This window comes from Pseudopipra pipra, chromosome 1 (assembly GCF_036250125.1).
Source record: "Pseudopipra pipra isolate bDixPip1 chromosome 1, bDixPip1.hap1, whole genome shotgun sequence".
In the NCBI taxonomy this organism is placed as follows: Eukaryota; Metazoa; Chordata; class Aves; order Passeriformes; family Pipridae; genus Pseudopipra; species Pseudopipra pipra.
This window is the reverse complement of record NC_087549.1, coordinates 39,738,628-39,751,318: the sequence shown is the minus strand read 5'-3', so window position 1 is coordinate 39,751,318 and position 12,691 is coordinate 39,738,628. Positions and strand designations below refer to the sequence as shown.

Sequence of the window (12,691 nt, the reverse complement as noted above, 5' to 3'; positions counted from 1 at the left end):
CTTATATTTGCAGAAAGCATTTGCTTTTATTTGCAGTTTTCTCTTTTACTTATATCAGTGGCACAAGTTCTTGCAAACAGCTAGTTGACCTGAACTCAATATCCTATTCTAATTGTTTATTTAAAAAACTACGAAAATTCAGAAACAAATTAGACAGTGAAAACATGATAAGTCTTTTATGCCTTGCCAGAGTATAGGATTTCTTAGCACTCTCACATATCTTTTTTGAAGAGGTGTAAAATGTTGGTTTGAGTCCATTTATGAAGTCTGAATCAGAACTGGTAGACCAAGCTATGTAAAGTTTAATCTGAAGGTGTGAATTCGCATTCTGTATCAGCCATTTTTTAAACTGATCTTTATTAATTTCTGTACTCCTGGATATTTCTTTTTATGTTCAGAGAGTTTTATATTACATGTAGTTGCAGACAAAATTAGTTCACATATAGCCACCTCTAGTTAGTCGACTAGTGAATATCTCATATCAGCTAAGGAAACAGAAAAATAATGTCACTGAGACAACAGAACAGGATACCATGGAAATATAGGCCTAGGATAAGCAGTTAGAGTAGTGTCAATTACAGAATAAGAAATAGCTGTATTGCACCACTGTAAGTACTCTAGGTCCCTAATAAGTAGATCCCATAGGTGTCCTACATAATCCACAGAGCAAGGCAGGCGTCTTCTGAGGGTAATTCAGAGCAGAAGCCCAAGGTTGGTCAAAATCTGTTACATCTTTCTTCACTGATAATGTGAAAAGTGAGAGAAATCTTGCATCCTTGTTTATGCGCCTTGATTAGTGTCTGAATGTAATTGTTATGTTAAATGTAAAACCATTTTCTTTCCTTGGTTTCCCACATACACATACTCCTCAATAATCTAAGTGCAGACTTGCTGATAATTTCAAGTCTGTGGTTATCAATACTCAGGTCTGTATCTATTGAAAATCATTTCTGATCTGGGTGTATAAAACTCCAGAAATAATATGATAAGTAAGCAGAGAGCCTCTGAGAAATGGAGAAAAAAAAGGCTGATCAGCAAAGAACGACCTTAGGGGTCAGAAAATTATTAAATTCCAAATTGAATAAGATTTTATAAAAGAATTAAAACAAATAATAAAAGTTCTTCAACCATTTACTTATGAAAAGAACCTAGAAAGATGTGTAAATATACAAGAACAATACAGTTCACATTGAAGATGATGTAGGTAAAATCTCTAAAGAAATAGAGTACTTTATCTCTCTTTTCATTAAGGAACTGTAATGTTGGCCAGAGGATCAAAAATATAACTACTAATGGGAATGAGGTTATTGGCAATCACCAAATCTCAAATGCAAAGAGAACTTCCAGTTTCATGTAGTCAAACAGCAACAACCAGAACAGTCGTTAGTCCAGAATACTAAAGGAATTGGGAAACGAAGTAGCAGGACTAATAGCAAGGATTTAAAACAATTTGATGAAGACAAAAGGTATGACTTGACAATAATAAAGGTAATACCTCCCTCTAAAACATGGAAAGCATAATGTAGGTGAATATAGAATTAGTAATTGTTCACATGAAAAGCTTTATAACACACTTTGAAGAAAAGAATAGTTAAGATAATAGATGCAAATAGGAAATGAGAAAGAATGAACCATGACTTTACTAAAGATAGGATGTAAAACAAGATGATACTCCAGAAATATTGTGTAGTAAGACAAATTTAATAACATCTAATCTGTCTAAATTTCAATACTTAATTTTATTTGCTTTATGGGAAATTATTAGGTAATCATAAGAAAGTGAAAAGTAGTAGTAAAGGAAGAATTGTAAAGGCCTGGAGAAGAGACAATGAATATGCTAATGAAATCTGTTGGTGCTACAAAGCTGCTATCAGTACTATCAGGAGATGACGAGGTTGTGTGATAAACTGAGAACTGGAGGAAAACAATGGTACTGAATTCTGTGGCAAAAAGCTTGTATACAGTTAGGTGTAAACCCAACTAGATATTCGAGCTCTTAATTCTGATACACATTCCTAATTTCCATTGTGGTGTGTATGGTTTTTTTTTTGTTGTTGTTGTTGGGTTTTTTTGAATGAGGAAATAAGTAGTACCTTGCAGTCTAAAAACTGTATTTGACCTGTGTCATCATGTTTTGTAATGATTTCTGCTACACACGTTCCTCAGCAGGAGGGCTACAAGAAATATCTGGGCTTGTTATATGATCACAGGATAATTTTTGAGGTAGTAATATGATGCAGCAATGGGGTTACTCTCACCTGGTAACTCTCACCTGGTATGGAGGCATTATCAGTTCAAATCTAAGTGATTTACTACCTCTACAGAGAAACCGTGATATTTCACCTGGAATGCTATGTGCAATTGTGGCCATCTGTGTCCAGAAGGACTGGTTCAAGCTGGAATAGCTCTAAAGAAGTTATGATAACTGAGAATATGGCAATTCTTTGTTGTGAAAGAGTGTTGAAAAAACTTGACAGATTCAGAGTGACAAATTAAATGCTCAAAATGGACACAGTCATGATTTATAAAATTAATGGTGGTTTATACATCAAGGAAGGAGAAGTGTTATTTAAGCTAGCAAAGTTGTCACAAAAATAGATGGGTTTCAGCAGTCTGTTAATGCCATTCTGAGAGAATTAAGAGATTTCTGAGAAAGAAACAAAGAAAGAATAAATTTTTAGCATAGAACTCTTTGTGTTGGGTTGAACATGGCTGGATGCCAGATGCCTATCTAGGCCACTCATCATTCCCTTCCTCAGCTGGACAGGACAGAAAAAACACAACAAAATACTTGTGGGTTAAGATAAGACAGACTCAGGAATTACTGTCACAGGCCAAACAGACTCGACTTGGGGAAATTAGCTGAATTTATTACCAATCAAATAAGAGTAGGATAATGAGAACCAAAACCAGATCTAAAAACACCTTACCCCTCTCATTCCTGGGCTAAACTTCACTCCCAGTTTTCTCCATCTTCTCCTATCCAGCTTTTCAGGGGAACAGGAAATGGGGTTTGCAGTCAGTTCATCACATGTTGCCTCTGTCTCTCCTTCCTCTTCAGGAGGAGGACTCCACACTCTTCCCCTGCTCCAGCATGGGGTCTCTCCCATAGGAGACAGTCCTCCACAAACTTCTCCAAAGTGAGTCCTTCCAACAGGCTGCAGTTCTGCATAAACTGATCCAGCATGGGTTCCTTCCTCAGGGTGCAGTCCTTCAGGAGCAAATCTGCTCCAGTGTGGACTCCTCTCTCCAAGGGGCGATAAGGTTTCCATGAGGTCATGTCCTCCTTCAGACATCCACCATCTACTCCATCTTGGGGTCCTCCATGGGCTCCAGGTGGATCTCTGCTCCACTGTGGACATCCATGGGCCATAAGGGGACAGCTGCTTCATCATGGTCTTCACCATGGACTTCAGGGGAATCTCTGCTCCAGTGCCTGGAGAACCTTCTCACCCTCCTTCTGCACTGACCTGGGGATCTCAAGAATTGTTTCTCTTGCATTTTCTCACTCTTTCCTTTTCCTGTGCAGGTCTTTTTTCCTCCTTTCTTAAAGACCTTATCCCAGAGGTGCTATCACTTTTGCTGATGGGCTCAGTGGCTTCTCACAAAAGCCACCCCTGAAATTCCCCTGCTATCAAAACCTTGCCATGCAAACCCAATATATTGTTTTATACTCAGTTAAAGAGAAGGAAGGAAACTGCTTTTAAATTGGATCTTGACAAATTTATCAGAGATTATACAATTTAGTTTAGGTGTTAACAGCAGCGTATGGCACTATATGACAACAGGCATAATCCTTCAATTCACCCTTCCTGGGCACTGATAGTTTAAAAGCTTAATATTTCTGTACTAAAGGGCTACAGTATCTTAGATTATGTCACAGGGGATATGATAAATTTTCATTTGACTTCTTTTTTTTCATGGATATCATTGGTTTCATTTACATTTAGTGTTCATAGATGTTAAAATGGTAGGTATTTAATATTATTCATCAAGTCATAACATTGAAGTTATTTTAGATGATTTTACAGATGGTGAGTACTAGATTTTTACCTTCACCAAGTCCTGGATTTATGGCACAGATTCTCATCTGATCTAAAGTAATAAAACTTTACTAAACATAGTTATATTAGGAGACGATGACTTTTCTGTTATGATTAGGACGTGAAGTTTGGAAGTTTACGGTTTCCGTTATTCAAATAACCTGTTTTACAAAATAGCTACTTGAAATTATCAAATCCATACTTTGTCTTGCTTTGCATAAACAGAGCTAATGAAAATATTCTACTCATTTCTGCCACAGCCCAGGCGACCAAAGACTCAGATTTTCATAATTTTTTAAAATTGAAACCGTGATTTTGGTAGCCCTGAATTTTCCATATATTCTATTTACAAATATCTATTGAAAATACTTAAGCTAGCTAAAGTAGTGAGATTTTTTTGATGGGTACAAGTTTCTGAACTTCAAAATGTCTTAATGATTAAAGGTTTAACTAAATATCTGTTCCATTTAGAGTTGCAGAAATTACTTAGGAGCCTACCCGGTATCAGTGTGGAGTCCTTGTGAGTCTTCCGGGGACTGTCAATTCATCTATAATGCTTAAGAGACTAAATACTTCAGACAACACCTAGTGAAAATACTAGCTGAGTGTTTCCTGTGTCTGTAAAGTAGACAAATCTATGGGCTGTTATACAGGACTATTTTTAAACTCTCAGCAAACATCAGTTCTTCACAGAAGAAATAGACAAAGTTTTGTACTTTGCTGTCATGATAATTGTGGTGATCTGTGATAAAAATATCACATTTCGAGCTTTGAACCGGTTTACCTAATCACATTTGTTGTGATTTGTTGTGTTTATTATAGTATACATGGAGCAAATTTTAACATGTTCATTTAAGTAAATCCTCAAAATGTTAAAATGAAAAAATACTGACCAGTAGTATCTAGTAAAATATATGGTGCTTTTGAATGGTGATCAGTATGGAAAAATATTTAAATATTTAAAATCATAAGAGGAAACATTTACAAAGGGGAAAAAAAATCAACAGATTGGCATGACTCTTCATAAGTCTCGAATATGGAACTGGCTGTCTTATCTGCACACTTCTCTTGGACTGGCCCATCTCTAAAGGGTCAGGTACTGCTGTGGAAGGGCTGCTGTCCAAATTTGCTTCTCACTAAATCAATGACAGTAAGTGTACCTGTTACATACCAATATTTGAGCTCAGTACAAAACTGGGAATCTGTTGCTAGTCATTCACTAACTTAGCCTGTTACAAATTGCTGTATTTTTTTGGATATTTAGCAAACCTATTAATTTTCTTTTCTGCTGTTTTATTTCAACAGGGACTTGGGATGTCCTTGTTACAACTAGCGATATTTCTTCTAATTGCATGAACCCTAAAATGTCTCTAACTGTATGTGGTGAAAAAGGAAACTGTACTTCAGTGATATTCCCCAAAGGATCCCTTAAAAAAGAACAGATTTATGAGACTTCTATTGAACTAAGTAAGAAATTTAATACTATATTCAAAGTTCGCTTAGAAATTGAAGAAGCTGGAGAAGGAGAAACTTGGCATTGCCGTGAGGTAAAAACTAAAATCTAAAGCAATTACTTATTGTGCCTCTATTTATTTTATTTTATTTCCATATTCTATAGTTATGGCTTCCAGTTTTCAGTTTTGTCTGAAATTACATAATTTTTAATTTACAAAACTTACACCATTTGTAGAGTGGTAACTTCAGAGATTGCTTATAACACTTTCTAGGACAGTGATGAATAACAAAAATCTTGTAAACTTGGGTGGATTTCTGGAGGGCATGTATACAGATGTGCCATCATCTGTAGTATATCCAGTAGTGTCTTTTCAGAACTGTACCCACTGGCATCCATTGCAATATTTACATAACTCCAAATTGGCTGTTACATGCTGTAGACTCAGTGATCCAAGGCAAATAATTAAGTTAGACACTAGGAATGCATTTTGATGAAAGTATCTGCCTTTTAAGTTGGCATGTGAATAAAAGAAGTGAATAGCAAAAGTGACAATCTTTATTCTGGTGTCCAAGATGCTGAAGCTGAAATCTGACATCACACTGAAATTGCTGTAGCACTTCACTATACAAAAAAAAAAAAATCTTTATCTTGTTATGCTGGCAAAATAAAAAGAATTCTAAAGGAAAGGGTCATCTTCTTTCAAATTGCAGAAACACTTTTGTCCATTCATGTTTTTGGTTTGTTCTCATTAAAAGCTGGAGAAAAAGTAATTTTCCTGTCCAATACATGATATTAGTGAGCTGAGCCCTCTGACATTTAAATGGTAGGCAGGTTGTTAATTTCATCTTCCTAGCCAGATGAAATAGTCATCCAACAAATATATCAAAATTAAGACTGCTTCTGGAGTATTTTAGGAGACAGTGGATCACAGTAAAAATTTCAGAACAGAAACTTGGCAGTTGAAAACAGTGACATCTATTCATCTGCTTTAGTTCATTAGCTCAGGACAATGATTCAAAGCTTAGTTAGAAAAAAATCAGCATCATTTATGTAAGTAAGGAAAAGATGCACATTTACCTTAGATAGAAGTAAAAGGCAGAGAAAGAAATTATAAATTTCCCTTCTTTGGGATACATGTAAATTATTTGGGTTTTAGGAAGACATCTCTTTTTCCATGATTTCTATAGCAAGACTGCCTGAATCCTTTTGCTATGATTCAACTAGGTTGGTATAGGAGATTGTAGATAATATCTATTATAAAAGACAGGTTACCAGTCTATTTACACTGCTGGTTAGGATCAGTGTGGTCGTTTCTATGCTATTTTGTTTTGATTTTACAATATTGCACCTCCAGAGAGTCTGAGATTTCCCTCTATCAAAAGTAATGGAAGGAGTAGTTGGTTGAATTCCATGTATAGATTTAGGATTCATTCTTATAACCATAACTACAAACTAATTATCTTGATGTTTTTGAGGAAATTGAAAACAGTATAAAATAATGTCCAGAATGAAATTAATGCTTTATTTCTGCAACATGTAATAGCTAACAGTTTTATTCTTCCTTCTTTAAGTTCTTGAAAAAATAAAGCACAGTAAATGAAATCTGAGTTTCAATGAAGTGTTCAGGAATGTAGATATTATTGTGAAAGGGAAATTGTGCCAACATTATACTTCAAAGTACATTTAAAAAAAAATCTTTTCAATGTGTCTGTCATAATGAAAAATAATAAGAGTCTTTTGAAGAAAAAATATTGCTACCGTCTCCCAATGACAATTCCTAACCAAAGATGGTTTTGCTTACTGGGTTAAAGGTTTGGACATTTTAGTGAGTTAGGTCATGAAGAATTGTATGAGTGAACTATCTGTGCCCTTTTCAAAGCAGGTTTACTTTGTGCAACTTTTCTTTCAAATATGTTGTCTGGTTGATCTTTAAATAGCTTAAAAAATGGAACTTCATATTTTAGTGTAGCTGGTAGTACCATAGTGTAAGTTATCTCCTTATTAAAATATGTTTTCTTATAGTAGGAATAAGCTGCTTAGCTCAGGAACAACATGTGTATAAACATTAGTTTATACACAGAATTTCACAGAGAATAAGAATACTTAGTATGATACTCTATATATTCATATGATACATATATGCTGATATATACATATGCCCTAAAGCATTCCTAATTTCTGTTTTTCAGTTTTTTCCAAGAAACACTTCTTTTTCTCTCCCCTCTTAGAATTAGAAAACATTCTGCACTGAAAAATATTGTGGCATATTGACATTTCTCACAAGCTGAAATGTGCTCACTTCTTTTTCTTCCATATGTTGGATGAATAAGATACATGAAGGAACCATTTTTGAACAATTCTAAATATTTTGTCCCTTAATGTAGTCTCTACAGCAATAATGTTGACAACATTTTGATTATCTTTAATTGGGAAAGGTATCTATTCCTTCTCATTCAACAGGTTGCTTTCAAAAACATTTTAGAAAGGATTATTTCCTTTTATTTTTTAAATATTGAGATGATGTGTCATAGCTGTTTAATAGTTTGCCTTTTGCTATAGTTTGCATTAGAGTGCAACAGATGCTGAAATTATCTGGTTTTGCTCTTTGCTAAGGTAAAGCTTCAACACAGAGAAAGTAAAAATGTTCTAGAATTTCCATTTTGTCACAACTTTGCTGATGAAGAAGGAGGAAGAGTGACTGAGCTTCCAGTTCTCACAGCAGGATCTCCTTTTCCAGCAGGTTTGTCACAAATCAGAAACACTGGAAAAGGTTGGTCAGTGACAATGGTTGATTTTCAGAGCAGTCCAAAGGATTTAGCAGATATTTTCTACTTATTTCAGCCTGGTGATGCATGGCTAGGTCCAGTCCTTTCCAGTGCTTAAAAAACAGTATCTCAGATCCCATAACTGAGCATTGTGCATTCAAGTCTGATTGGTATCAGTTTGTGACACATAAAAGAACAAGCATATGGCACTGAAACTATTATAAAGGTTTTGAATGGTACTCAGAGTTCAGCTTTTTCTCAACAATATGATTTGGTTCTCTCCCAGAGTAAAGAAGGGAAATCCAGAGGAAATAACTCTTATACTGTAATTTCAGATAAGAAGGAGATCCATGGCCCCTCACAACCGAAATGTTCTGTTTGCGTTCCCAGAATTTCAGGCCTTCTTTTTCTGTGACCTAGCAGTTTTATGTCATCAAACTCCATCAGAGTTGTGCTAGATCACCTCAAGACAGGATATTTTTAGTTTGCTCTGTGTTTCTTACAAGGCTTTATAGCCAAAGTTAGAGAAAGTTAGAGAAGAATGGAAGAGTTCTTGTCCTAAATGTATATTCTACCATGAGAATATCCCAGTCTCTTCCAGAAGTTAAGGGTTTAAACCAAGCACAAGTAATCTGTATATTACTTGCCTTTTCTGCTGTGCTTTCAAAGTTAGTGTCAAACAAAGCACTTAGGCAGAAGGTTCTTGAATATGAATTTGAGAAGAATACTGCTGGGATATTCCCTGGGAAGGCTCTTTGCTTTTAAATACTTCTAAAATTTATTTCTTTATGGAAGAATACAGATATTTAAATCTTTACAAATGCTGCTCCTCTTTCTGAGGAGCATTTAACATGAGGACAGATACTCTTTTCTTAACCCTCTCACATTTTTTTTTTCTCTTTTTCAATTGAATATTTTAGGGATGTGACTTCTTTCTTGTTTTGGGGGCCAGGTCACCAGTGTGTTATGCATTTCTCTGGGCATACAAACAGGTGCTTTACATAAGCAGCCATTCAAGAAATGCTCAGCTGAAGAGTTGTAAGATGACATGTCAGAGAAATACTGTGTGTTCTCTGACATGTCATCTCCTCAGCTGAGGCCAGTAACTGCAGTGGGTACAGTGTACAGTGGCCAGCCTCTGACTGAACCATGATCCAAAGGAAATGCAAAAGTTACTGTCTATCTGGCAAATTTCAGCTTCATTTGAACTCCATAATGCTCAGAGCAGAGATGAGCTTGTTGAGTGATTTAGCATAGCCTAGGAACTATTTAATTGGAATATCATGTATTTACTTGCATAAGGTGGTGATTGAGTACTGTTTACATGTTTTTATACCAATTTGTGATATTTTTATTTCATTTTTTCTTCTGCCTGTGTTTCAGGCCAGGTCAAACTATTTAGCTTATTATTCCTTATAACAGTGGTTCTTAAATTCTAATTACAATGCTTCTATGTGCTTTTCTAAGCATTACAATATAGTCTTCTGATCACACTGGGTAGGATGAGAAATGAAAATATAAGGGTAGTAATTTATTAAATGATGTATTTTTTAACTGATTAAGGTTTGGTAAACCATTAATCTCTTTTTCCCCACAGTGAAAAGCTATGTTCTCTACATCACCACGGGTGCTACCCCTGGGTCAGGAACAGATGCAGATGTATATGTCATGCTGCAAGGCCCATTGGGAGATACTGGCAGAAGAAAGCTAATCAGAAAAGGAGATGACAATTTCACTAAAGAAAAGGTATACTTATAGTTTCTGCATTATATTTTTCACTTTTAGAGCTCAGTCCAATTCATGTGGACTTAACGGCAGTAGGGCAGTCTACAAAGTCCAGTTTGCAATGCTTTGTAATTGAAAGTATCTCTATCTTATGTGGGAAATACTGATATTTATATAGCTAATGTTAACAATAAGTACAAGTAATAAATTGATTATATCAAGTGCTTTAAGATTCAATTTTGTGAATATTGAAGGTCTTCAGTGACATGCCAGTGGTTTTCCTGCATATTTGCTTCACAATAGAGCCATAAAGAGGCTCAATTTCCTTTTAATACATCTTTTCTTCTCATGCCATTCTTCAGACTGTGGCACCTTTCCCTGGCTTCTGCTGCCTACCCCTCAGTCTTGGTCTTGGTCTCTCTCCAGACGGTCAGACACTACCTTCTATAATTTTCTTAGGTCTACCAAGAGTGTAATTTATTTGCTGTGCAGGAGTGAGTCTTGTAGCTGGTAGACATAGACCAGTCAAAGACCAATATAGCTTCCAGAGATAAATTTCCCTGTTGCATTGTCAGTATAAAAAGAAATTAGAGGGAATTTGGGTACTCAGTGCGCTTCAGAAACATAGGTAGATTTACTGCAAAACGCATGTCTTTGACATAAAACTTAGTCCCTGTTGGGAGCTCTGGACACAGGGAGTGAAATTTTCAGCTAAAAAAAAATCACAAGATATTTTAACCATAGAATAAATAAATTATCTCTGTTTACTGTGGCTCTTCATTTGAAAACAAATTTTAGGATTGAAACAATTTAATAAAGATTCTGAAACAAACATCTGCTATAGAAAATTTGAGTTGGAATAGTTAAAGTTTATAAAAAAACAACCTGTGGCTTGCAACCATTCAGAAATGCTGAACATATTTTACATTAGACAGTGCTACCTGTGTGTGTGTGCCCTGATACCTTTCTGAAATCTCAGTGAATATTTTGACCACGATATTCTAACATATCTCCCTTTCAGAAATAACATGCAGTAAATTATTTCCTTCTGTTGATATTGGCTGCCAAACAAATGAGAGTTTCTCCAAGGATGCAACCTTGCAAATAAGTGTAGACTGATAACCAAAGCCGAGGCATGATATGTGTGATTAGGAGGAGCTCAGATCTTAACTACCCCCAGACTCATCAATTTAGTGGGAATTGAAAATGGATATTGTCTTACCGGATTTCACCTACTTGAAATACTTGTTCATAAGAAAATTTGGAGAGTTTAAATATCTTTAAGGGACTAAATACTTGCGGATAAAGGTACTCAGCTTTGATAAAGTCATATTTGTTTTCCCTAATTCTGAAATTCAGATTATGGTTTACTGATAAGATGATTTAACTGAATTTTAGACCTGTGGTCCTTTTGTCCTCATAAAGTTAGTTTAATGAAAGTTTTACTGGATTTCTCCTTAAATCATAGTTACACAAGTGTGCAATCTGATTTCTAGACTAGCAGCTTTTAATGAAGAGGGACCAGGGATGCACATCCAGAATTGTTACCTAAGAAAACAGAAGTGAACCACAAAGATTTATAACCTGGAGGGTATTTTTATAGTGTTTGCATCTATTTCAGTGTGGTTCAGAATTTTTCTGTTTTACAGAGTAAGATGCAGAGCTGGCATGCAGCCATCTCTTCATTACTTATTTGACATTTTATAGGAGCAGTGTGTGAATGTAACACAGTATTCTTATATTTCTAATTTTAGATATCAGCATTTGAATATTTTAGGGTCCTAAAAAGAAATTGCTTGTAGATAAGTAATAGAGAAACACATAAAAGTCTTGATTCACTCTTTGTTCTGTGAAAATAAATTAAAGGTATCTGGTTAACTGAAAATTGTAAAATGATTCTGCAAGCAAGACTCCTGCCTTTGCAGCAACATTTTGTTCGTGACATGTTTTGGAAATTTCCCAATGTTTTCCTCCCTTTACAAGTAATCTCCAAAAAGACTCTCAAGTGTAGAATGTCTCTTTCTACACCAGCCCAATCACATATTGAGCCAAGCACTCCTGCAGTCAGAGAGTCTGCACTTGGTGGTTTAGGGGTTTTGGAGTATAACAGGCAGAATTTGCATTCTGAATCTTAACAGTTGTTCTGACATTTTAAAATGTGCTTTTCCTTGCAATAATTTTTCCCCTGACTATACAGTAACAGCTAGTGAACTGGAACAGTGTTTCTGTTAGAAATCACATCAAAATATGGTGTTAGTCTCACAGAATGTCAGGGCTGCTACAAGCAACAGTTTAGCTATGCAGAAATACATAGAAATGTTTAAATATTCAGTGAACTTTGCAGTGGGTTGGAGATACTCTTCTCTCATTTAACGGGTCTTTTATTTTCATGAGCTGAGTTACATGACAGTAAAAAAGTGAATTAGCTTCTTATATCTGAAAAGTTGCTTTGTTCCTTTCCAAAGTCCTTACACCTGTGAAACCATCAGAGAACTGGTAGATAAAGTAATGTGTATAATATTATTAATTCACCAGTAAGCGCCCTATAGCTCACCCTGAGAGAGAGCAGCACTGTCACTGAGAGAGTTGAGCTTTTGGTGATCTACTCAGAAAAATGGACGTGAATATTTGTGCTGCAAGAACCATATTCTTCCAAATTGTTATGACATTGATGCCTTGCTTGATGTTCTTCTAAAAACTGT

The 12,691-nt window shown here is 35.4% G+C and overlaps 1 protein-coding gene across 1 annotated transcript in view; it reads left to right on the top strand.

The window, feature by feature from the left end:
• The window catches only part of RP1 (RP1 axonemal microtubule associated), a 189,525-nt gene that overhangs the window by 150,663 nt on the left and 26,171 nt on the right, over window positions 1-12,691 (top strand). Inside the window, exons 46-48 of the mRNA XM_064653041.1 lie at window positions 5,349-5,590; window positions 8,113-8,239; window positions 9,862-10,010. Of these exons, the coding sequence (XP_064509111.1) occupies window positions 5,349-5,590; window positions 8,113-8,239; window positions 9,862-10,010 (518 nt within the window). The remainder of the gene's footprint in view (window positions 1-5,348; window positions 5,591-8,112; window positions 8,240-9,861; window positions 10,011-12,691) is intronic.